The sequence below is a fragment of the Sapajus apella genome, unplaced genomic scaffold (genome assembly GCF_009761245.1).
Source record: "Sapajus apella isolate SASKATOON/1434 unplaced genomic scaffold, GSC_monkey_1.0 scaffold28, whole genome shotgun sequence".
In the NCBI taxonomy this organism is placed as follows: domain Eukaryota; kingdom Metazoa; phylum Chordata; class Mammalia; order Primates; family Cebidae; genus Sapajus; species Sapajus apella.
In genome coordinates, this window is record NW_022436968.1 from 20,150,847 (window position 1) to 20,178,018 (window position 27,172).

Genomic DNA, 27,172 nt, shown 5'->3' on the forward strand with positions numbered 1-27,172 from the left:
TCTTCAACTACTCTAATATCTAAGCTTTTAAGGGTTACACATACTCTGGGTGCACTGAAATATTCAGAGAACTCCCTGTGGTGAGAATTAGTTTCTGGGGTCCAGCAGCAACCTCAGATCTGATCAAATTCTAAATCTGGCCTGTAGGCTGGAAGTTCCCCAGCCTACCTAAAATGTAAGATGAAGTGATATCTAACTCCTGGACCCTTCAAGTTTTATGATCTTTTGAAGCCTTAACATTTTATGAACACATATCATTTACTTTGGAAGCTTCTGGTTATTTAAATTGTGATACATTTCTGCTTTTAGGTTTGACTCACTTTGTCCAAATTGGTAAAAACATGTGCTTGTTGTTGAAAAAAAGCATTTCTCCTGGACTGCCGTAAATACCTCTGTCTGTCCTGAAAATTAAAACTGGAAAAACATACTAGAAAAAGGAATGCCTTGATCAATATGCTTTTCTGAGAAATTTGAAGTGTACTTTATACACGTCTCCCTTCATCATTCACTTATAATACAGAAGTTTGCATGGGCGTACACACATAGGCTGATTTAAATCAGCTCATGGTTTCTCTTTCTCATGGTTAAATAGGGGGAAAGATGGTAATATTTACTGACCACTTATTCTGTGTTAGGTTCTTCACCTTTGCTTAGTTTATTTTTTGAAAATGGCTAAACTTACTAAGCACTGCCGCATTTAACTCTTGAGTAACCCTATTCAGTAAGTGCTATTATTTTGAAAACCGGACTTAGATAGGCTATTTCCAAAGGCCACCTAACAGCTCAATGTAGAGGAAATTCTCTGAATTGTAAGAGCTTTTCTTTCACAAGTGAAGCAACATTATAAATTGTATGATTTTTCTTTTTCTTTCCTTTTTTTTGGAGACAGGGCTTTTCTCTGTCACCCACGCTGGAGTGCACTTGACATGATCACAGCTCACTGCAGCCTCAAACTCCTGGGTTCAAACCATCCTCCCACCTCAGCCTTCAAGTAAATGGAACTACAGATGTATGCCACCATGCCCAGTTAATTTTATATATTTTTTTTGTCTAGATGAGGGTCTCATTATATTTGCCCAGGCTGTTCTCAAACTCTTGGGTTCAAGCGATCTTCCCACCCGGGCCTCCCAGAGTACTGGGATTATAGGCATGAGCTACGACACCCAGCCAGTGTGATTTCTTGAGGTGCTTTTCTGGCCCTGGGAATCTGAGATTACAAATGTTTTGCTTTAAATGTCACAGCAACAGTAAATATCTTTAAAACTAATAATCTCAAGTAAGATACTTTCCTTTCTAAATCTTTTCACTTCCTCAGAGGTAAACTTGGTGACACTTCTGCTTGTATCATAAAGCTATACTTTCAGTGATAAAATGAATACAGTATATCAAGTGTGTTGACATATACATGCGTGCACGTGTGTGTGTGTGTGTGTGTGTGTGTGTGTGTGAGAGAGAGAGAGAGAGAGAGAGAGAAACAGTGGTACCTCTTAATCCTCTGGTAGAACTAAATGTGGTGATAGCGATTCAGGAAGACTTTAGCTTGGAAATTTGAGCCCCTTGAAGAGATGGGAAGTATGAGAGAAAACCTGCTACTCATTTATAAGGATAAAGTAAAAAATATTTCCTTTCCCTTTTGTTCAGTTAAATAATAACAGGTAAGCGGGTCATTCAGCTAAACATCATTTTCTAACTATTAAAAGGATCTTGGATGTCTATGAATTTGTATTAATTTTAAAATTAAATGTGCATAATAGTGGATTAAAAAATAATTTTACTTCATAGCAACCTTTATTTCCCTAGCAGTACTCTTGCAGTAAAATTGTGTCCAAACTCCTAACCAGTTTTAATGACATTATAATGTCTTCAAAATGTCTTCTTTGAAAAACACCTTTTCCACTCCCTGCCAAAATAAATCACCTCCTTATCTAAAAGATTTATAAAAGAAGCATTTCTACGTTCAACAGAGACTTAAATTAACATTTACCATTAAGAAGACAACCTCATCAGACATCACTGAAGTATTGTTTTCAATGATGATTGAGAAAGGAGCAGTACATTTTGAGAAATGAGGGATTCCATATACAGCAAGCATGTGCTCCACATTCAGCTCAAATGGAGACTAACCATGCATAAGAACCAACTGGGTGAGGTGGCTAATTTGCTAAAAAAGCTGTTCTTCTCTTCTCTGCCTTTTGCTTCCTCGGGAGTCCAGCTGCCTTTTCTGTTTCCCATCTTGTATCCATGGCCTTGTTGCTCTGAGCAAGGACCTTCAGCTTGGAAAGAGGAGGAGCAGCAATAATAGAATCTTTCTGCAAAGGTATTGAAAGTTTCTAAAATGGCCAGATGACATGCTGTGGGGGAAGGGACAGTAGTGATGTTGCGGTGGCTCGAATCATAAAATAGAAACTCCAGGCAACTGCAGCTGTGAAAAGATTGTGTTAAAGAAACAGGATGACTGTGGTTTACTGTGAGCATCAGTTTTCCTGTTGAGCATTTTTTACAGGAAGTTGAAGAACAAAGCCAAATTCATCTTAATTAGTTCTAATGGTTTTCAGATCTTAAATACATCTAGCTAAGTTTGTATCATGGAGGAGTCTCAAAAGAATGGAATCAAGAATAATTGAGTAGGAATCCCAAAACTACATGCTTTTTAAAATTCACCGTCTTAGCAGCAATTTTGAGTTTGCGCGATGATTTTATTTTTCAGGGTGACTTGGAGGGGATTCACTGTCTTTGCAATGAATGCCCTTGCAATTATTTTTTATGGTTGTAATAACTCAATGTGAATTTTAAAACCTTTTCTCAGGAAAATGCTGTTGTGTTAAATGTATCATACATTTTCGTCTGTTAATATTTTTTGGTCAAACAATTGTGTGTGTGTGTGTGACACAGAGACAGAGAGGGAAGGAGAGACAGATGTACATGTACTTATAAGCCAGAAGGACATGTATCAAAATAACAGAGAGTTATCTCTGGTTGTTACCCCCAACCCTTTTTCACCTAAAATTTAATTATTATTCAATGCTTCCTTCAGTGGTTAAATACAACTTTAGTGCTTTTATTTTCATCTTTGTATTTTTGTATTCTCTACAATACAAAAGGAGAAAAAGAAATCTCGAAGAAAACAACAACAAAAAATCTAACCTGAAGAAGCCAAAAGTACACAAGAAATATATACATGAAAATGAGTTAAGAACATTATATATAAAGCAAAATATAGATCAGTCCAGGCCAGTGGCTCATACCTGTTATCATAGCACTTTGGGATGCAGGCAGATCACCTGAGGTCAGGAGTTTGAAACCAGCCTGGCCAATGTGGTGAAACCTCATCTCTACCAAAAATACAAAAATTAGCCAAGTGTGATGTCACACTTCAGTAATCCCAGCTACTCAGAAGGCTTAGGCAGGAGAATTGTTTGAACCCAGGAGGTGGAGGTTGCAGTGAGCCAAGTTCGCACCACTGCACTCCAGCCTGGGCAACAGAGCCAGACTCTGGCTCAAAAAAATAAATAAATAAATGTAAATTAAAATAGTAAATAATGAGAACAAGAGAGCAGTTGGATTTTTGAATCTATCCAATTATTTCTGATACCCTCCCCCATATACACACAATTGTTTGACCAAAAAATATTAACAGAGGAAAATGTATAATACATGTAACGCAACAGTGTTTTCCTGAGAAAAAGTTTTTAAATTCATATTGAAGTATTACAACCATAAAAAATAATTGCAAGTGTATTAATTACGAAGACAGTGAATCCACTCCAAGTGGAATCCAAGAGGAATAAAATATTCCTCTATTGATTCAATCTTTTTGGGGGAAACAAGTTTAATTTTCCACCATTCATTTTAGGTATGATAGTATTTAAGGGTTACTTTTAGCAAAATTTATAGAGCAAAATGCTTTGTATTTTTGAATAGTCCAAATTAATGATAAACATCATTGGATAAAGCTGCTGCTTCTCTAATAGAACCCCTGCCCACGTGGGATTAAAGACAGGCCTTCTGAGAACTGTGTGTTCACTGGGGGACTGTTAGGAATTGCACCCCACCTCATGTCATTCTGTAGCTTGGGTGCCAGGCAGTGCAATCTAGAATGAATTTTAAGTTGGCTATGAAACTAAGAAAGAGTTTATTTAAATTACTGCCCATTTTCTTGATCCCAAGGTGGGCAATCATTTTATATTCAGGGATGATTCTGCTTTCCTAGATGAGCACACTGAAGAAGAAACCGTGAGTTTCCTCCACCATGTCTGGACCGAACTGTGAGCTTTGGTTGACCTCTAGTTGGCCATGCCATTGAGGCGAATGTGTCCTCTGTACTGGTGGGGAGTGGGCTGAGCAGTTCTCTTTCTCTCACAGTGCTCCTTGTAGCCAACATTGCATGTTTAACAAGTGGGCCCAGACTGCAAGATGCCCTAGGTGATCTGGGATCAGTGAATGTTGTCTAAATGTCAATGTTAAACCATGATGTTGACCTAACACCATTCTAGTAAGACCAATGATGCCAGCCATTTCATTCACAGAATGAACTAGGAAGTCCAGAATTTCTAAAAGTTGGGGTGGGGTGCGTGTGTGCATGTGCGTGTGTGTGTGTGTGTGTGTGTGTGTGTGTGTGTGCGTGTATGTGTAGGCAACAAAGAAGAACCAGTGATTAAATTTTTTAAAGTAATTTATGCAAATTATTTCACTCCATTTTGTAAACCCATAAAGCCAATTCCTTATGAAAGGTTTATTGGTAGATCTCTCCCCTGACTTCAGTTATTTTCCCCTGACTTCAAAAATTTGATGATTTTTGAATGATCCATTCACTTATTAAATAAACCTTTGGCAGTCACATACTCTAGAGTTCTGGCTGATTTTTAAACTTTTTAATGCATAACAGTCCAGAAATACCTTGGTGAGAAATCGGTTAATGGGTACTTTATTCAAAGGCCATTATCTTACTGTTTCCACAATGGATAATAGACAAACATATGTTGTTAAAGCAATTTGTGTTAATTTGCTAGTACCGCCATAATAAAATACCACAGCCTGGGTAGATCAAATTACAGAAATTTGTTTTCCCCCAGCTCTGGAAACTAGAAGTCCAAGATCAAGGTGTAGGCAGGTTTGGTGTCTTCCGAGGCCTCTCTCCCTGGTGTGCAGGTGGCCACTTTCTCATTGCGTCTTCACTTGGCCTTTCCTCTGTGTGAGCATATGCCTGATGCCTCTTCCTCTTTGTATGAGGACACCAGTCAGATTGGATTAACATCTCACCCAATGGCCTCATTTTAGCCTAATCACCTCTTTAAAGACCCTACTTCCAAATACAGTTGCCTTCTGAGGTCCTGGGGGTTAGGAATTCAGCATATTAGTTTGCAGGGGACATACTTCAGACCATAACACTGTATGTGAAAACAAGAGCTTTTTCTTTCCCTTGGGTTTTCTTTGTGCCTATAGAACTTAATACACCAGGTAAAGATTTTAGAAAGTCTAGCTTTTCTCTCTATGATGAAAGTTCCTTAAACACTGAAATTATTCTTAAAAAGAAATTAATTCTGAAAAGTGTGTCTTCTTAAAATTTCATTGCCTGGATTGGGGTTGGGTGGGAGGGCAAGGCCCAGCAAGCAGGTAGACATGTGATCCAACACTGCGGAGAGCCCAGCTAAGCTGGGAGCTGGACATGAGCACAGGGGATTCTGACGCAGGAGATGACTGACCACACTGGGGAAACCGCTGCTGAGTCCTTTCCCTTCTTCTCGGGCCCCTCCTGCCCCTGAGTCAGCTGCCTTTCCTGCCATGCTGCCATCCCCAAGGGAAGAACCAAACACTGGGAGGCCCCATCGTCAGTCAGCCTCATTCCCACCCAGGCAGATCCACCCACAGCCACTGAACAAAGTCATGGCCACTGAGCAAAGCCACGGCCCCTCAGACCAGCCTCCAGGTCCATCCCTCCTCTGCCAGTCACTCAGCAGCTTGCACCAGCAGGACCCATCCTCACCCTCTGGAAGGACAGATCTAAGCTCTGTCCACTGACGGCTTTGCTCTCCCAAGCCATGCTGAAAACCTTGTACACACCATTTCATTTAATCTTCCCAGCAACTCCCGCATTTAACAGATGGGAGAAACAGATTCCCATCTGAATCAGCCAGGTGGCAGAGCAAGGATGCAGAACCAAATTTGCCTGACCAAGGTCTCATGTTCTCCCTTTTTCATTCTATAAGCCATACTGGTAAAGCCAACAGGACTCCTTCTTTTTTTTCTTTTTTAAATTAAATTTAATTTATTTTCAGACATAAAGGCTTGCTTTGTAGCCCAAGGTGGTCTTAAACTCCTGGGCTCAAGCAGTCTTCCCACCTTGACCTCCCAAAGGGTTGGGATTACAGGCGTGAGTCACCAATCCCAGCCTCAAAGCACCCCTTTTGTATCTGTATTTAAATGCATAAAATAAAATCGAATTACAAAGGAAACCATTAAAATACGTACTTGTTTATTAATGGTTTAAATAACAAGATCTAGCTACAGATCTAAACGTTGCAGAATGTTCAAAATTGTTGATGTGTAGTTGTAATATAATGTGAAAATGTCATGTGAAAACTATTGGTGAAAGAATATCAGATATTGTGGTTTGTGGCCTACATTCATAATCAAAGGAAATGCTACATTTCAGTTAGCACTTAGTAGAAATAATATGTATTTTTTTCATCCACATTCATGAACCCTTGAATTCTGTCCACAGACTCTGGGTGTGAGGATCCAGCAGGAATGCCTGGTCTGTTAGGATCTGTGCTCTGGCCTTCAGTAAGACCTGGCTCTGGCTCTGATGTGGGCTGTGAAGTCCATGGGAGGAGGGAAGCCCTTCTCTCTCATGGCCTGGGGGCTCTACTTCTCTGGGGAAGTTGGGGGCTGCCAGGAAAGTAAGTCTTAGTATGTAACACCAGCAAGCCCCTCTGAAATAGGGCTGGTTCTTTTGCCCAGATCTCACGGTGCACTGGAGTGATGCTGGGAGCCCTTCCAGTGGCAAGCACTCGGCTTGTTTTTGCGATACATAGTTCTTTCACTGCACACATATTTAGTAAGAACTCCACTTTGGGTCAGGTATTGTCAAGACCCGGTGGAGTCCATAGGCTGGTAGAAAGACAGCTAAGAAGTGGGCCAGGCGTGGCTGGTGGACCCACTGTGGGGGCACACGAACTTGGTCTTCTTTGATCCAGGGGCTGAGTGAGGTGGCAGGACTGGAGTCTGGGGTTTCTCACACACTTCCCTGGAGGCCCCAGGCTGGAGAAGTGCAGACCATGCCCAGCAGCTGTTCAGCTAGAAAGGAGGAGAAAAGACATGGCAGCCTACCTCACCTGCATTACCATTGAGATTAGAAAGGAACAGTTAATCTGAAGGAAAGGGAGAGATGGGGCCAGGGAAAGCAAGCCGTGCAAACAGAAGTCTGCAGAGGAGGAGAAGAAAGAACACTTAGTTCTGCACCAGCCTCGGAAAAGTGAGAGCCCTCACCCACTGTCTGTCTGAAGTGGCCAGGAGGGAAAGGCTGCACTTCTTTCAATACCCCAGATCCTTTAATAGCATCTTGCTCCCTGAACTTCGGTTTTGCCTACAAATTTCTGCAATCTGGCCTTGGCCCTGGCCCCAGCCATGACTGTTGCCGTTTCTCCCACACTAGCCCTCTGGATCCTGAAGTTAGCACAGTCGTCCCTGGAGTTGTCATCCAGAAGTTAATATACAAGTCAGTTCCTGCACAGACAGTGCTAAAACAGCAGCAACAGAGAACTGTAAAATAATTAAGGAGGGCTTTCAGGGTGGCAGCCCCTGAAAAGGTTCCCATTCCACAGTCTGGCCCCTAAGCTGTGCAGGACAGAAGTTCAATTTGATCTCAGCTATGAGAGGCAACTCATGACAGCCACAACCATAAGAGGTTCCTGTTGGTTGATAAGAGTATCCACTCCTTCCTAGATACTAGGATCATGGGGTGACAGAAAGTTGGTTGATGAAGATGAAATCAGACAAAATGAATCTTGAGGGACTTTTCATCCACCAAGCATGTGGATGCACTGTTCCCAGAGCCCATCTCTTAGGCCCACCGGGCAGACTCGGCCATCCCCCTTCCTTGGTAAACCTTTCCCAGCTCTGATCATACCACTGATTTGGCTCCAGCATCTTTCGCAGTAGACAAGCCTGAATTCAGTTTCAAATCCCTATCCTTCCTTCCTGGTCCTAGGAGACGTCTGACTACAAGGCCTCTGAATATGCTGCTGGAGATCCCCCTTGATGGAGGACACCCTAATACAGGCACCCAGTCCTGCTTACAGAGCCCATGTGGCCCCATGGGTCACCAATTGGTGTCATGCCAGAAAGACCAATTTAAGAAACATACTTTAAAAGAATCATGGACTACAACAGTCTCTTACTGAAAAACAGATTCCAGTATAGTTAGCAGGTGAGCTGTGGCACTGATACACCTGCCTGAAAGTGCTTATTAGATCATTAAAAGGGCAGTGAGTGAGTGAGGCAGTGTTATCCAGCAGAAGAGCGAGAACCAAAAGGATGAGATTGAGTGAATTGCCTCAAGGTGTTTTAGGGATTGACTTAAATTCTCTGAGGCTATCAAATGAGCACAGCCATGTTGGCTTCCAGTGCCTTAGGAGTCAGAGACCACACAAGGAGAGAGCCCTGAATCCAGCTGATTGTCCATACATGAGAGCTGCTGTTGCTGCTGTGAGATTTAAACTTTTCATTTTCTAGACAGCCCACTTTTTTTTTTTTTTGCTATTATTTTCTTTTTTTTTTTTCATTTATTTATTTTATTGCATTTTAGGTTTGGGGGTACATGTGAAGAACATGCAAGGTTGTTGCATAGGTACACACGTGGCAGTGTGATTTGCTGCCTTCCTCCCCATCACCTACATCTGGCATCTCTCCCATTGCTATCTCTCCCCAACTCCCCACCCCCCACCGTCTCTCCCCTATTTCCCCCCAACTGACCCCAGTGTGTAGTGCTCCCCTCCCTGTGTCCATGTGTTCTCATTGTTCAACACCCACTTATGAGTGAGAACATGCGGTGTTTAATCTTCTGCTCTTCTGTCAGTTTGCTGAGAATGATGGTTTCCAGGTTCATCCATGTCCCTACAAAGGACACAAACTCATTGTTTTTGATGGCTGCATAATATTCGATGGTGTATATGTGCCACATTTTCCCTGTCCAGTCTATCATCGATGGGCATTTGGGTTGGTTCCAGGTCTTTGCTATTATAAACAGTGCTGCAGTGAACATTCGTGTGCACGTGTCCTTATAGTAGAACGATTTATAATCCTTTGGATATATACCCAGTAATGGGATTGCTGGGTCAAATGGAATTTCTATTTCTAGGTCCTTGAGGAATCGCCACACTGTCTTCCACAATGGTTGAACTAATTTACACTCCCACCAACAGTGTAAATCCTATTTCTCCACGTCCTCTCCAGCATCTGTTGTCTCCAGATTTTTTAATGATCGCCGTTCTAACTGGCATGAGATGGTATCTCAATGTAGTTTTGATTTGCATTTCTCTGATGATCAGTGATGATGAGCATTTTTTCATATGTTTGTTGGCCTCATGTATGTCTTCTTTTGTAAAGTGTCTGTTTATATCCTTTGCCCACTTTTGAATGGGCTTGTTTGTTTTTTTCTTGTAAATCTGTTTTAGTTATTTGTAAATTCTGGATATCAGCCCTTTGTCAGATGGGTAAACTGCAAAAATTTTTTCCCATTCTGTTGGTTGCCGATTCACTCTAATGACTGTTTCTTTTGCTGTGCAGAAGCTGTGGAGTTTGATTAGGTCCCATTTGTCTATTTTGGCTTTTGTTGTCAATGCTTTTGGTGTTTTGGTCATGAAGTCCTTGCCTACACCTATGTCCTGAATGGTTTTGCCTAGATTTTCTTCTAGGGTTTTTATGGTGTTAGGTCTTACGTTTAAGGCTTTAATCCATCTGGAGTTAATTTTAGTGTAAGGTGTCAGGAAGGGGTCCAGCTTCTGCTTTCTGTGCATGGACAGCCCACTTTTAATGGGACTCTTCCAAACTGTCTTAATTCTTGTTTCCTGGTGGCTGTGACAAGTCCAGCAGTGGCTTTTTAGCTTCTCCAGTCCATTTCTGTTCACAGAAAGCAAGCCATCCAGCATTATATCAATAAAAGTATTTGTTTAGGTTTAAGTTTTCCACATTGACTTGTAGTGGTTGAACTAAATGAATATTTTAAATTCTAAGAAATTGTTTTCTGCAATTAAGAGACTAGTGGGAGTTTAAAAAGCTTGGCACAGTGGCTCACACGGACAATGTCTCAGCACTATGGGAGGCTGAGGCGGGAGGATCACTTGAGGCAAAGAGTTCAGGACTAGCCTGGCCAGCAGAGCAAAACCCCATCACAACAGAAATAAAAGATAAAGATAAATTAGCCAGGTGTGGTGGCGTATGCCTGCAGTCCTAGCTAAGCTACCCAAGAGGCTGAGGCAGGAGGATTGCTTAGGCCCAGGAATTCGAGGCAACAGTAAGCTATGATTATGCCACTATACTCTAGCCTGGGTGACAGAGCAAGACCTCATCTCCAAAAAAAAATTAAAAATTAAAATATATATATATAATTCTGCAGTTTAAAATTTGGGACACATGTCCTGTAGAAATAATGTTATTCTAGTGGCCAGTGGCCCAGACTACCCACTGGTTTAAGGCTTGAACTCTACAATAGGGCTTTAGTGCATATGAATCACCCAGGATCTCATTAAAATGCTGAAACAAATTGGGGGCGGGGGGCAAAAGGGACTGACAGTTGATATTTCTAACAGCTCCTGGTGGTGCCCATGCCGCCCATCGTGGATACAGTTTGTGTAGCAAGGATGGGGTGGGAGAAACTGGCATTACTTAGGGATGAGAACAGTGGGTGAGGCATTGGCCTAGATGGGGCAGAGGGAGCGGGGCTTCTAGTGAGGCCAAGGAACAGGACTGCAAGGATTGGAGGAAGTGGGCAGAGGGCTCCTGGCTGGCGTGACTCCCAGGCACTTCCGGGCCATCGTCTCTCCTGGCCCTGGTGTTTGCCAGGCTGCCCTCTCCACCCTGTCCCCTCACCCACCCCGGGTCCCTAAACTCTCCCACCCAGCCACGGAATCTGGCCTTCCCTTTGTTCTCAGAGCAAGCATGCTCTGCAGAAAGACTCTTCTTTTTTATTTTATTTATTTATAATGTTGTACCCAAACAGAAGTAAGAAACCCTCTTTAAATGAAGTGCATTTTGGTAAACAGCCTGGGAGTCCTAGGTCTGACTGCTCCAGCCCCCTCTGTTTTTGCTTAGATCCTCTGAGGAACTGCTAAGGATCACTGAGATAGGGATGGCTGGTCTTTGACTACTCCAAGATAAGGCTGACCCACACACGCCCACCCCGCCTCACCGGCTGCTCCCCGCTTTCCACCTTATGTTCTCCATGCCCTCTCCCTGGAGGACCAGGAAGTTTGAGGCCAGGACTAGAAGTAGATTCATCTTCATATTCCTGTAGTGCACACACAGACTTGGGCGAATGTCAGAAAGAATGGGAGGAGAAAGCCTGAGGGGTGGGAGAGGAAGAAAGGATTGTGGTGGAAATGAGCGAGGAGGAGAAGCCACTTGAAGTGAATTTGTTTTCAATCATACTTGGTCAGGATACATCCTAGCAGTTGTGTGAGAGCTTCCTGCTTAACTGGGCCCACCTGGGTCGGTCGTGTATGGTAGGTGGGGGGATGGATCCTCGTAAGGCACTGGATGTGGCCTCCATTCTCTCCAGGCACCTCAGCTCAGAAGCCCCTCTGCTGGGATCCTCCCAGAACAGTAATGTTTTAGCAGTGAGGTAAAGGTAAGCCCATCTCTTTTAAGAGTTGAGCTAGGTGGAGCTGTCACTTTGGTGGGAAAGTGAAGGCCGATTAGGACAGCATTACTAAGATCACATCTAATACATGATCGCATTTTTGTTTTTCCAGGTTTATCAGCAAAACTGTTGAACGCGTAACTGCCCAAGATGCCCGTCCCTCCCCCTCCAGCACCCCCGCCGCCCCCAACATTTGCACTGGTGAGTGTCTCCACCCCAATCACTTTCTATGCATAAAGCAAGCCAGATGAAGCCAAAACCTGGCACACATGTGTTTGTTTTAAATGTGTTTGTATTCTGGCTTACATATGATACAGCAGGAATGCCTGGCTTACATGTGATACAGCAGGAATGCTTTCCCAGTGCCCAGAGTAAGCCAAACCCTGAGACCCAGCAAATACAAACAACACAAAGTGTTTTGTTTGTTTAAGGTCTCATGCAACGGATGGTACAAGGGCGGAATGCGGCTGATGAGGTGTTTTCTGCCACATCCACGCAGGGAAATGTGCTGGCCCAAGATAGGGTTTGCAGGAGCAGTTCTGAGACCAGTAGGCACTGTTTTCATCCAGATGAACTGAATGTCTGGCTTTTAACTTCTGGGTTGGACGGTCTAGAAACCCAGGTCTCTGCCAGGCATGGTGGCATGAACCTGTAATCCCAGCTAGTTGGGAGGCTGAGGCAAGAGAATCACTGAATCGCTTGAACCTGGGAGGTGGAAGTTGCAGGGAGCCAAGATCTCGCCATTGCACTCCAGCCTGGTCAACAAGAGTGAAACTCTGTCTCAAAAAAAAAAAGAAAACAGAAACCCAGGTCTCTATCTGCAGTGCATTCCATTAAAGTGTCTTCCAGTCTCACTCGTTTCTTTTCCTTTGCCTTTCCCCCTCTTCTTCCCAATCTGTTTTTGACAAATATCTCCCCACCACCACCTCTCCCACACACATTCACATCCCCCTTTAAATCTATACTTGCATTTTAATGTTTATTTCCTGAAAAAAATGCCTTCACTGTATTCATCTGGTCTTTTTTCTTTCTTTCTTTTTTTTTTTTTTTTTTGACTTACTCTGTCACCCAGGCTGTAGTGTAGTGGCACGATCTCAGCTCACCACAACCTCCACCTCCCATTCAAGTGATTCTCCTGCCACAGCCTCCCAAGTAGCTAGGACTACAGACAGGTACCACCACACCTGGCTAATTTTTGTGTTTTTAGTAGAGACAGGGTTTCACCATGTTGACCAGGCTTGTCTTGAACTCCTGACCTCAGTTGATCCACCCACTTCAGCCTTTCAAAGTGCTGGGATTACAGGCATGAGCCACGGTGCGTGGCCCATCCTGCTCCTTTGATAGACTTCTTTGGGGAAGTTAGAGTGCCCTCTTCCAGGAATTTGGCAGCCCTCCACTTGGTCACATGGAAAGGCCCCAAGACACACACTGGTACAAAGCCCTTTCCAGCTTGTGAACCTTCACTGAGGAGGAGGCTTACACTGATGGTTCCTTCATTTTCACCATTTTCACATGGGGAAACAGGCTGAGAGAGGAAGTTTCTTGCCCTAGGTTTCAATGGGACACATTTAAATAACTCATCTGAGGTTGAAATCTAGTGAGAAGAACTGCCCATTAATTAACTTACTGCTACTCAGAGTGTGGTCTCCCAACAGCTTTTTAGAGTCCCCAAAGTGATGAGGACAGAAATTGAAAGTAAGCATTTAGGAGCATTTCTAGCAATTTGACAGTAGTTTTCTATCTAAGATCGGATATTATGTTTCTTTTTAAAAAAAAATTCATTTTTTTAATAATGTATTGCTATTTTACAAAAGTGTCAGTCCCTGATGAAAATATTTTTCAAAAGACTGGTCCTCGGCCGGGCATGCATTTTGGGAAGATAACTTGAGCCCAGGAGTTCGAGACTAGCCTGGACAACATGGCAAGACCCCCATATCTATGAAAAAAAAAAAATTAATTAGCCAGCCAGACACAGGGCTGCGTGCTTGTAGTCCCAGCTACTCTAGAGGCAGAGATGGGAGATTGTTCAAGCCTGAGAGGTCAAGGCTGCAGTGAGCTGCGATTGTACCACTGCACTTGAGCCTAGGTGACAGAGCAAGACTCTGTCTCAAAAAAAAAAAAAAAAAAAAAGACTGGTCCTTCACATGGATAAGTTTGAGAACCTACAATCTGGCTAACATGGTAGGATGCATTTATTCATGTTTCCCCAAAAAGTGTGGGTTACAGTGAACTGACTTAATAAAAAAATATTAAATAAATAACACAGGTGGTATGAGAAGATGACAAAAATCATGAATCTTATACCAGAATGGTTAAAGTTTGGGAAATTCTTGTTTATCTTATCAACTCATTTCTATCCGTTATTACCTAATTCAAAGCAAGATCGTGGATAAATAAAATACAGAGATGAAAAAAAGGAAAGGTGGGTTGGTGGCCATCATAGAACACTGCCCTTGTGAAACAACGTAATTAAGGACCCTGGACACAAGAGAAGTTAGCACCCAGGGAGGTCAGGCGGCAAAATAAATTTTGAGACAGAACAGGAGGCTACTGAAGGTTGCTGACCCAAAACTGTTAAGAGAGCCAGTGTGACGCATCGCTTAACCTCTCTAGGCCTCAGAGTTTTTTCATCCTTAACATGAAGACAGCAGGTAATGTTAAGAGCTCTTTCCAGGACGTCCAAAGTATGTTAAGTTGAAAACAAACAAGTTTCAGAACAATAGAGGAAAATCTCATTAGCAAAAGCAAACTGCATGCAGAGAGCATTTCTGGAAGGATAGCAGAGAAACTTTTAACAGGCTTGCTTCAGAGGTGTGTGGGACTGATGGGGAAGGGGCATTTTAGAGCCCACATTTACCATCTGTCAGCTTGTAGGGAAAACTCTGGAGTCAGACTTGCCAGGGTTTGAATCCCAGCTCCTCCTCAAATAATTAGGTGACTAGGATAAATGATTTAAACTCCCTGTACCTCAGTTTCCTTGTCTGTAAAATGGAAATAACTCACAGGGTTGATAAGGGCTGAAAACAGTGCCTGGCACAGAGTAAGAGCCTTATAAATGATAACTATTATTATCATAAGCAAGAAATACCTTTTCATTTAGTTATTTCAAGATGCTTCCAGTTTTACCATATTTTACAGTCATATTCTGTTTCCACAGTATAATTCCAATTGCACAGTAATTCTGGTGAGCCTACTTCAGGATTTCTCTGAGTTCTTCCTTTGCCTCTAACTCTGCTAATGAAAGGCTGAGTTAGGCCAGGAGCAGTAGCATGCGCCTGTAATCCCAACTACTCAGGAGGCTGAGGCAGGAGGATCACTTGAGCCCAAGATTTTGAGACTGTAGTGCACGATGATCACACCTGTGAATAGCCACTGCACTGCAGCCTGGGCAACATAATAAGACCATGTCTCTAAAAAAAAAAAATTGTTCTTTAAAGGCTGGGTAAGGTATCGAGCCACATGTTTCCCCAGCTTTTCCAGGGCCCTAACTGGCAAACCTGAAATCATACCCCTGTCAGCAGGGCTAGGGCCAGCCTAGAAAGGACCTGTGGGTTTTGGGCAGCCAGACTCTCCCTGGGACAGGTAAGACCTAGCCAGTTTCCAAGTACGGCAGACACAGGCACACAGGCAGGTGCCTACGCCCAAGTCCTTTTGCTGGTCTCTTAGTGTCCCCACTCCCTGAAGGAATAAGATCCCAATTTCATAGTAGGGATCTTTCCTAGGAATTCTGGAAAGAGAAGAAAACACTCACATACTAAAGCAGCACCTTTGTCCATTCTGCAATTTTCATGGATTAAGCTTTCATCAGAATTAAACATCAGAAACACCTCATGCCAACAAGACATGAGAGAACCTTTGAGGTAATGAAAATATTCTATATCTTGATTGTGATGGTGGTTACACAGCTGTATATGTTTGTCAAAACTCATGGAACTGTAACTAAAAAGAATGATTTCACTATATGTAAATTATGCCTTAATAAATCTGACTTAAAATGAAAAAAAGCATCTTTGGCAATATACACAGAGGGAATTATTTTCTAGAATTTTAGTGGGCTTAAAAAACATACAGCTGACTCTTTTTGCTAGAGACAGTTTTTCCCTTGCACTGGATTAGTTCTAAAAGATGAGAAAAGGAAGTTATTCTTCAGGGTACCCTCTGGTGAGTGAAGCCCGATAACGTCCTGCAGAATGCTCCCAGACTTAAAATTCTTTTCTCGTGTCTAGTCATCTCACCCTAACCTGGCTCTGTTAGTTACAGTCAGACTGTGGTCTGAATTTTCAGAGGCTTTAATCAAGGACTGACTCTTCCTGCCTTAAAAATGAACATAATTTATTGCTACATCTGCTTCCAAACATCTGGGTCTTAAAAAGAATGATATGGGGTTGAAAACTTGTCTTGAATTTACAGCCTATCACCAAGAACCGTAATAACAAGATTCCAGTACCCAGCCTGTCCCAGCCAAGTGTTATAATACATTATTTTAACCCAAGAGATGACTACTCATTTGTATGGTTTCCTTTCAGGCCAATACAGAGAAGCCTACCTTGAATAAGACAGAGCAGGCTGGGAGAAATGCTCTCCTTTCTGATATCAGCAAAGGGAAGAAACTAAAGAAGACGGTCACCAATGACAGAAGTGCACCAATATTGGACAGTAAGTGAAAAAAGCTATTTTCCATGGAGAGAAATGTTTTATGACCTAACAATCAACCCTACCCTCACCCCTCAAAATTTTGGGGGGGAGGTTAACAGCTGCAAAGCTAGCAAAATAAGGGACTGTATCACTCCCTATAGGCCATAGCTTTGGCTTGGGTTCCCCTCTAATGCTGTAAGAAGCCAATATAATAATTCTTTGTCCAAGACATACACAGCAGCAATTCTCTGCATTATTCACAACACTTTCTGGAGATTAACCCATTGCTCCTAGCACCACAGATGAGGAGGCAGCATAAAATATGGAAGAGCCCTAGCCTTGGAATCAAAAGATGTGGGTTCAAGACCTAGCACGGCCATCCCATACCATCTCCAAGTCTTGTTGTCTTTATTTTAAAGTGAAGATGATAATACATGTTCTATTGACCTCACAAGTTTGTCGTGAGCTTCAAATGAGATAATGCCTGTAAAATGTTTTGTTGTCTGGAGAGTATAATTCAAGCGTAAGATACGATCATCAGGAGCTTAGAGAGAAAGGAAATGAGGTCACAACTTTGCTTATCTACCCACCTAAGTCTGAGGTACTTTCTGGAGCAAGGCTACTTATTAACGTTTACAACAGGACAAAAAATTATCCATGACGAGAATTCTACTGGCAATTAATAAAGAGGTCTTAAGGCTGTCTCCTCGTATTCCTAGACCCTTCCTTTGCCTGCCAGATGTCCCCAAGATTCATCCTAGAATACAGTTCTCATTTGGAAGCAACAGGAAATAGACTGACCTTCCAAAATCACCAGATGGAGCTTTGTCAACAAGTGAATAATGAGGCAGAATCTTAGCAAAGTAGAAGATTAGAAGTGCTTCGGGGAACTTTCCAGGAGAAATGCCTAATGAGTAGAGAAGGAAGAAGGATTAGAGTTAGGCGGACTACTGGTTTTGGGAGGAAAAAAGAAAAGCAAAAGACCTAGATCAGGCCTTTGAATGTTGTTCTGTTACCGGGCAAAGTGATGCAAGTAAGAATGTACCACTTTCAAAAAGGAACTATGACCGGGAGTGGTGGCTCCCCCCTGTAATTCCAGCACTTTTAGAGGCCGAGGCGGGTGGATCACTTGAGGCCAGGAGTTCAAGACCAGCCTGGACAACATGGTAAAAACACTGTCTCTACTAAAAATACAAAAATTAGCCGGGTACGGTGGCACATGCCTGTACTCCCAGCTACTCCGGAGGCTGAAGCACAAGAATCACTTGAACCCGGGAGGTGAAGGTTACAATGAGCTGAGATTGTGCCACTGCCCTCCAGCCTGGGCAACAGAGCAAGATTCTGTCTCAAAAAAAAAAAAGAAAGAAAGAAAGAAAGAAAGAAACTAAGGTATTTAACTCTTAACATAGTCTAACTTGTAAGTCCAAATGCGCACAAAATGAAGGTGGTTATAATATAATCCCTCTAATCTTTCAGCCCTCCAATAGCCATCTAAATCATGGTCCCTGGTATGAGGCTAGAGCTGCTGCTGACCTCTAGGACAGAGGCCTTTGGTCCTCCCCACTAAAAGAGGGAGCCTAGGGCTCTGCTGAAGGAGACTGGACAGTGTAGACCCATTCCTGAATCCGCTAGTGGAAACCCATTGTATTCTTCAAGGTCCACTTCTGTCATTTAGTGGAAATAGTGTTAGTCCTTCTCACTTCCACGATGTTTAATAATTTGCTTTCCTTGGTAGAAGGAAGATCCAGTCCAGCGCAGGCCCTGTCCACGCACTTAACTGGACAGCTATCCTGCTGTCACAAGCTCTGTGCAAGCAGCAGTGTTTATCCATGGTTTTGTGTCTGTTTGCATGTGAAATTCCCTGGGCTATATGTCAAAATGTTGACCATGGTTATGTGTGATAACTCCCAAACTCAGCCCTGTCCTGCAGTTTAGTTACTAAAGAAATAGTCAGGAGCCAGTTAACCGTCCTCAACTTTAGCTTCTCTTTCTGAAAGACAGACAGATGTTACAGGTTAAGAACACTAATGGATGATGTCTGATTGTGCAAGAGTGCCTCTGAAGTTTCAATACAGTATAAATGTGTCCTGTGTAAGTGCAGTATTCCAAAATGTGTCATTCATCAATGAATAGTGTTTGAATGGCAAGGGCAATGTTAATAGCAAAAATTTTAAATTTTATATGGTAACAATTTTGCATACACTTCTAGAAATTGTTAGTTTTATATGATTTATCCTGCTAAGTAAAGTAATGCTTATCAGTTCTTATCAGATTATTTCTTCCACAGCAGAGCTACCATAAACATTCTAGGAAGCTCCGCACCTGGAAAAGATACAGAACTAATACAAATTTATGATAAACCTAATCGAGAAAAAAAGGAAATAAAAATGAATAAAAGTAGAATTCAGAAAGCAGATAAAATAAGAGACTCAAAGCAGATTTTCCAAAATTAAAGTAGTGTAATAAAAATATGTGCTAAAACATTTTAAGATTTTAAAGTATTTATTAAAATTTATCCAGGAAGCCTCAATGAGCAAGGGAAAAAATGAAAACTTTATTAAATTACTTTCTCTCCAAAAAGCTTTGGAGCCAGATGGTTTTATTAGCAGATTCTTTCAAATTTTAAGAAACAGCTAATTCAAATGCTATATAAGTCATTCCCCAACATATTAAGAGATGAAAAGCTATCTAATAATTATAAGGAAATTGGCATTATCCTAACGTCAAAACTTGACAAAGGCAGCACATACAAAAAAAGAAATCCATACATTAGTGGTTTTCAACTGGGGGTGATTTTTGCATCCCAGGGGATATGTGGCAATGTCTGAAGACATTTTTAGTCACTGCTTTGGGGGCACAGGGAGGGCTGCTACTGACATCTAGTGGGTAGAGGCCAGGGATGCTGTAAACATGCTGTAAAGAACAGGATAGCCACCCACAACAAAGAATTATCTGACCCAAAATGTTAGTAATTAAGAAATCCTACCATGGACCACTCATCATCATAGATAAGAGAAAACTAAAATATAAAAAAAACAAATCTAAACCAATCGAATGTTACCAGAATAATTCACCAACACCAGGGTTTATCTGCTTTTTTGTTTTTTTTTTTCTTTTTGAGACAGGATCTTGTCTTGTCACCCAGGCTGGAGTACTGTGGTATGAACACAGCTCACGGCATCCTTGACCTCCCAAGCTCAAGGGATCCTCCCACCTCAGCCCCCCAACTGGCTGGGACTACAGGTGCACCACCACATCTGGCTCATTTTTTGTATTTTTTGTAGAGATGGGAGTCTCACCATTATTGCTTATGCTGCTCCTGAACTTCTGAGCTCAAGCCATCCACCCGCTGTGGCCTCCCAAAGTGTTGCGATTACAGGCGTGAGCCATTGCACCCAGCCTATCCCATTTTTAACATTAGGAAGTCTATCCATCATATCAAATAAAAAAGACCATATAATTGTCTCAGTAGATCTCAAATAGGCATTTCATAAAATTTCATGCCATAAGAAATTCTTGTAAACCTAAAATAGAAGGATTGATCGACTGAATATTTAGAAAGGGGAAAAACCTATTTCAAACCAATAATTCATATTAACTTTGAAAACATCAGAGGCATTCTTATTAAAATCAGAGCATGGTTGCCTTTAACAACATTAATAATTTACATTGTTATGAAAATTTACCCATCAAAGTAATTATATGAAACAGAAATAAGACATACAACTCTTAAAGGAGGCAAAATCTTTATTATTTGAAGACCCCATGCACACTAGAAAATGCAAGATAATAAATTTTTAGTAAATTTTAATTTAGAAAATATAGCAAAGTGGCTCATTAGGTATTAAATACAATTTCCTGGCACCAAAAATAACCAATTACAAAATGTAATGGAAAAAAACATCCCTTTCACAGTTTCAGCAAACAAAAATACATTTGAAGTAACGTTAACAAAAAGCATGTGTAATGTAGATCATGAAAACTAAAAAACTTTGCCAAAAAATTCAGAAGACATGAATAAATGGGAAAATATACCACGTCTCCAAATGTAAAGTCTAAATATTATAAAAGTATCAGTTCTCCCAAATTAATTTGTAGATTTTATATACTGTTTATCAAAGACTCAACATAGTTTTTTGGGGAGAGGACTTTAAACAATGTTTAAGCTCATGAATACAAACATGCATACATACATAAATTGTTAAGAGATAATTTTTTTAAAGAGGGTATTAGCATTTCTTGAACACAACTAATTTGCACTTTCTTGGACAAATACCATTGCATTAATGTCAATTTTCTATACCTTTCAGACTGATAATACTGTAGCTCAAAGACAATGGAAAGTAACCCAGAAGACTAGACAGAATGCTCAGTAATCTTTTTGTTTGTTTGCTTGTTTATTTGCTTCCCATCAAAATCTTTCACAATTTTTTGCAGATAAATTCAAAATAAAACAAAATCTTCATACCCTCTCAAATCACAAAGAATGTTTAAATTACCTAAAGCCTACTGTTGGGCTTCATTATGTTAAAAAATTAATAGCAATCTAAAGGGCCATCAAATGAGTAGCTAAACAAATGGAATACATTCATGTTCTATAATACAATCCTTTAAACTCATGTTTTAAAAGAGTATTGTGACACAAGAAGCGCTAACAAAGTGTTAAATGAAAAAAGCAGGCTTAAAACTGCCTAGTGAATTCATTCTTAATTTTAAGAAAAAACACATACAATGAAAAATACTGTCGGGAGAAAGTATAACTCAATAGTGGATATTTGCTTGGTTTTTTGCTTGTTTTGGTGCTGGAGTGAAGTGGCGCAAGCATAGCTCACTGCAGCCTCAATGGGTTCAAGTGATCCTCTTACCTCGGCCTCCTAAGTAGCTGGGACTACAGGTGTGCACCACCATGCCTGGCTAAATTTTTTATTTTTGTGGATACAAGGTCTCACTTTGTTGCCCAGGCTGATCTCAAACTCCTGGGGGCCAAGCTGTCCTCCAATCAGCCTCCCAAAGTGCTGGGATTATAGGTGTGAGCGACCACGCCCAGCCTAGATATTTATTTATTTATAAAATTATGGGATATTTTATTTTCTTCTCTTTTTAACTCTTTCCTTTCTTCTCACATTTTATGGTATCTCCTTCTCCCTCAGGACCTTCTTTCTTTTTTTTTTGAGACAGGGTCTTACTCTGTCACCCAGGCCGGAGTGCAGTGGTGCAATCTTGGCTCCCTGCAGCCTTGACCTCCCCAGCACAAGTGATCCTCCCACCTCAGCTTCCATAGTGCTGAGAGTACAGGTGTGAGCCACTGTGCCTGGCCTGGAGATCCTTCTATTTGCCAAATCTTAGGATACAAAACAAATAGATATTGACCCATGTGGCAGCCAGTCAAGTGGGGAGCTTGGGGACAAATCATCCTTTATTTTCACTTCTTACACCACGGGGCCTGGGACTGCCTGGAGCAGGCAGTTCTGACTGCGCTGAGGGAATTCTTAAAATCCTGCATTGTAATGAAGAAATCCCAGTTGTCCACCAGAGTCCCAGAGCCAGCCAGCTCCCTGTTGCACTGTTGCTTTATGGTTTACCTGGGCCAGACCCGGAAGCGTACTGTGACGGGTGTTTCTTCTTCTGCAGAACCTAAAGGAGCTGGAGCTGGAGGTGGTGGTGGCGGTAGCGGCTTTGGTGGAGGCGGTGGATTTGGCGGAGGAGGTGGTGGCGGAGGCAGTGGAAGTTTTGGAGGGGGTGGACCTCCAGGTCTGGGAGGATTGTTCCAGGCTGGAATGCCGAAGCTGAGATCCACGGCCAACAGGGATAATGGTAAGGAGAGTTTCCTTCTCTCTGAGTAACTGAAGATGAGGCAGTTTGGCAGTTTGGAGGCTGGTCATAACCTCTAAGGCTCTTTGCCCTTCTTAAAATATTGTACATTGTTTGAAATATTACCGCTGTTTCATAAGAGACTCAATTTAGGCTTTATTATTATTATTAACCAGGATCAGACAGCTCCATAGAACTATGAAATTTTCACCCAGTGTCTTTGAGGGTAATCTGTCCTTTCTTTTCACTTTTCTAAAGGGTTAGCTGGAATACCCTTTAGAAAGAAAAGGGAGAAGCAAACAGAACTTACTGGGCCCGGAAATCAGCCTGGTGACCTGGCAGATTCAGCTTTCATTGTGAGGTAGTCCAGCTGTCTAATAGAGTCAATGCTTGTAAGCTTCTTTTCAAACACTAGGGAGCACGTCTTGTGGAATATGATTACAAATCTCACTAAATCTGAAACTGTTTTGCAAGACAGACATTTGCTATTTCAGTGCCAGTGGTTCTCAGGAGTATCTGCAGGGAGCCATGGATATGAGTCCTTCAGGAGTGTCTATGAACCTGATTGTAGAGAAACGCTGAACTTGCTCATGAATGCCTAATAAAAAAACTTTGCAGAGAGCACGAGGCTCTCTCCTGACTACTACAGAAACTCAAGAAATTTTACCTTAAGACTTTTTGTAATGTTGATCATGTTAGAAGAATTTTCTTTCTAAGACCTTTTATAAGATGTCCTCTGGGAAAGTATGAAATTCTCACATTTACGTGAACATAGAGTCACTGAACCCTCAGGGTTAGCCTATTACTTTATCACTGAATGGTCCAAATCTAGAGAGAAACTCAATCACATGAGAGGCTCTGTCTTGCTGGACCACCGTTTAAATTTAAATTTATTTATTTAAAATTCACCAAAAGGATTTAAATCCTTAAGGCAGCTGATAAATGTATACATTCAGTACTTTAACAGCAGGTGAAGAAATTAAGGCAAAAGACAAAGAAAAATAAAATAATAAAATGGGCCTGGCATGGTGGCACACACCTATAATCCCAGCACTTTGGGAGGTCAAGGCAGGCAGATTGCTGAAGCCCAAAAGTTCAAGACTAGCCTAGGCAACATGGCAAAACCCCGTCTCTACTGAAAAACACTAACAAAAAATTAGTAGGCACAGTTGCTGTTGCCTAGCCCCAGCTACTCAGGAGGTTGAGGTGGGAGGATTGCCTGAGCCTGGGAAGTTGAAGCTGCAGTGAGCCATGATCGCACCACTGCACTCCAGCCTGGGCAATAGAGGAGAGCCTGTCTCAAAACAAAAATAAAAAAAAAAGTTTTCTCTTCAGTTCATGATATCCCATTGTATAAATCTGTCCAAATGCTTCTTCCTATGCCTTAGATAAGATCGGAACCCCTTCTGTCACTCACCCCTGCTGACCGCTCAGGCTCCACTTCCCATGGATCTCTCCCATTCTCACTGTGTCCCCAGCATACGGGCCTCTGTTTTTTAACTTGAAGCTCTTTCCCACCTCCGGGCCTTTGCACCTGCTGGCCCCTGGGCTGAAGTGCTGGTCTTCCTCATCTTTCCATGACCAACTCCTTGTCAAGCCTCAGCTCACATGTCACATTCTCAGAAAAGCTTTCCCCAGCCACTCCATGTACCCTGGCCTCTCCAAGCACTCTTGATTTCATCAGCCTATTTTAGTGTCTTTTTAGTACATATAATTATCTGAAAGTATTTCCTGGTTTATTGTTTTTCTCCCCCTACAAGAATGTAAACTATAGGAATACAGAACCTTTTCTACTGTCTACTCCTCTGTCTCTAGCCTCTAGATTAATGGCAGGTGCATAGCAAGTGCTCAGAATTATTTAGTAAATTTATTAACTCATAACTGAAGGGTAGATTTTTTTTCTTTTTTTCAGAATTTCCTTGAGTTCCAAGAGATTGTGGGATGGTGGTTTGAAATTTTCCATCTCTTCAGTTCCCTCTTTAGTTTCTCCCTTGTTGAAGCAGAGCAGTTATAGGATTGTTCTGTCCTGCCAATATTGAAGCAGAGGTTGACCTGGTGAGAAAAAAGTTGTGTAGTTGCCTAATTCTTTGTAGATGAATTCCATCCACTGGTGTCGACTCTTCCAATTAAACTTCATCTGATGGTTTGTTTTTCTTTTCTTAGTTTTTTCTTATTGCAGTCATAACTCTTTCCTTATATTTTTCCACCTTTTCTTGGGCATTTTTCTTCAAAGGGACTAGATAAGCCCTCACATATGGAGATTTTCATTGGGATAATTAATTTTTTCACCTAAGGCAGCTGACTTTCAAAACTGGGAGATCAAAGCTGAGAGACAGAGATGGTGATGGGAAAAAATGAAAATCATGATTCTACTCATGCCATCTTGTTCTTGTCTTCTCGTAATGAACAGGCACCTCACCAGAACCCTCACTCATTTCATCCTGGCTTTTCTCCATACATAATGCTAATAGAGCTTTCCAGAATCCTTTTGAAAGCTGTTGGGCTGTAGAACTTGGGACTAGCAGGTAAATAGAGCTGTGGTCTATTTCCTGCTCCCAGGAAGGACCACACAAAACCCATATGATATAAATAATAGCTTCCTGTATTTTATAGCCCCCTGAGGAAGGGACTTCCAGTTACTGGGAACAGACTCTAGCTTGCTGATTTCTTTAGGGTTCCCGTTTCCTAACTGGACGTTTGTTTTCCTGTTCTTCAGATTCTGGAGGAAGCCGACCACCAATTTTGCCACCAGGAGGAAGATCCACATCTGCCAAACCTTTTTCGCCCCCAAGTGGCCCAGGGAGGTTTCCAGTGCCTTCTTCAGGCCACAGAAGTGGTCCCCCAGAGCCTCAGAGGAACCGAATGCCACCCCCGAGGCCCGATGTGGGCTCAAAACCCGATAGCATTCCCCCTCCAGTACCTAGTACTCCAAGACCCATTCAGTCAAGTCTGTACAACCGGGGGTCCCCACTAGTGCCCGGAGGCCCCAGGCAGCCCAGCCCCGGGCCCACTCCTCCTCCTTTCCCTGGAAACCGTGGCGCTGCTTTGGGAGGAGGCTCAATGCGTCAGTCCTCCTCTCCCTTCTCCAACCGGCCTCCCCTGCCACCTACCCCCAGCAGGGCCTTGGATGACAAACCCCCTCCGCCACCTCCTCCAGTGGGCAACAGGCCCTCCATCCACAGGGAAGCGGTTCCCCCTCCTCCCCCTCAGAACAACAAGCCTCCAGTGCCTTCCACTCCGCGGCCTTCCCCCTCCTCACAGGCCCCACCTCCACCGCCACCTCCCAGCCGGCCTGGGCCTCCTCCCCTGCCTCCAAGTTCCAGCGGCAGTGACGAAATCCCAAGACTCCCACAGCGAAATCTGTCCCTCACTTCGTCCACACCCCCCTTACCTTCGCCAGGACGTTCAGGTCCTCTTCCTCCCCCACCCAGCGAGAGACCCCCACCTCCAGTGAGGGACCCACCAGGCCGATCAGGTATGACAAGACGTGGGGTGAGTTGTTCCCAAAACCCAACCCGCCCAAATGTTCCAGTAATCCTGTCAGTCAAGATAGTCTAACAAAAGCATGCACAAGTCAACTCTCAGACTGCTTTGTGCTTTTAAAGTAGCTTGCGACACATGTGGTCATGACCTCATGTAAACCTCTGAGGAAAGTGAGACCAACATTTCTGTTGGTGTTGTAGAGATGAGGACACTAGCCAATAAAGTTAAACGGCCATGAGCTGGTTAATAAGGAAGAGGCACGTTAATCCTCCATCTGGGAAGTCTACTTGCCAGTCTACTACCCTGCCTCCCTAGAGAGAATTTCTGCGGGCTTAATTGGGAAAATAAGTTCCCACCTCCTGAAGGAGGGCTCCGTTATTCCAACGACAGGGGCAGTTCTTCAAGAGCTAATGAACTTCTCCTGCATTTCTCTCTTCATGCGTCAGGCTTTGGGGCCATTTCTCTGCTCATTAAAGACAGATGTTAAAAAAAGTCCATTTTGCTCTTTGTTAACATCTCTGGTACAGAAATCCCTTGGAGGATCAAATAAAGATATAGACTTTATCTTCACAAAAATGCTCAGGCCTAAACTCAAAATTCACTTGCTATCGCATGGCTTGGAGGGTCTGCTGAAGCCCATCTGAGACCCTTCCAATGCCCCCGTCCACAGTTGAGAAACCTTGATCTCAGAGACAAACTTTCAGAGTATGAAAGGAAATGCGAGGATTGCCTAGAGTTTGACCTCTCTCTCAATTATAATAGGCATTTTTAGTAGAATACACTTACTTAATTCATTTTACAGTGGTTATGGATGAACTCTGTAGGACTGTCTCCTTGTAAAATTTAATCTCATCATACAGACCTTATCATGTCTGGAAATGGGGCATTTCTTTCCTTTATGCAGAGATAACAGACCTTTGACACTGTGACCTTAGGAACTTCATAATCACCTTTTTTTTTTCTTTTTTTGGAACAGAGTCTTGCTCCATCACCCAGGCTGGAGTGCAGTGGTGTGATCTCAGCTCATTGCAACCTCTGCCTCCCAGGTTCAAGTGATTCTCCTGCCTCAGCCTCCTTAGTAGCTGGGACTACAGATACATACCACCACACCTGGCTACTTTTTTTTATATATTTTTAGTGGAGACGGAGTTTCATAGTGTTAGCCAGATGGTCTTGATCTCCTTACCTCATGATCCACCAACCTCGGCCTCCCAAAGTCCTGGGGTTACAGGCATGAGCCACCAAGCCAGGCCTAGAATCACCATTCTTTAAACTTGCTTACATACTGGAATCACTTAGGGAGCTTTAAAAACCACAAATGCCTGTGGCCCTTCCCAGAGTCTCTGGTGTAATTGGTCTGGGATGCAGACTGGGAATCAGTATATT

At 42.5% G+C, this 27,172-nt stretch overlaps 1 protein-coding gene across 6 annotated transcripts in view; it reads left to right on the top strand.

Annotated features, from left to right (window-relative positions):
• Positions 1–27,172, top strand: part of WIPF1 (WAS/WASL interacting protein family member 1) — a 121,617-nt gene that overhangs the window by 83,366 nt on the left and 11,079 nt on the right. For 5 of the 6 annotated variants that reach the window (XM_032292907.1, XM_032292904.1, XM_032292906.1 and 2 more), the window contains 4 exons: positions 11,970–12,058; positions 16,384–16,513; positions 22,124–22,306; positions 25,020–25,778. In XM_032292907.1, the coding sequence (XP_032148798.1) occupies positions 12,008–12,058; positions 16,384–16,513; positions 22,124–22,306; positions 25,020–25,778 (1,123 nt within the window). In that variant the 5' untranslated portion in view covers positions 11,970–12,007. Of the gene's footprint in view, positions 1–3,443; positions 6,784–11,969; positions 12,059–16,383; positions 16,514–22,123; positions 22,307–25,019; positions 25,779–27,172 lie in introns of those variants that run through there. The other variant, XM_032292908.1, reaches the window with a different exon arrangement.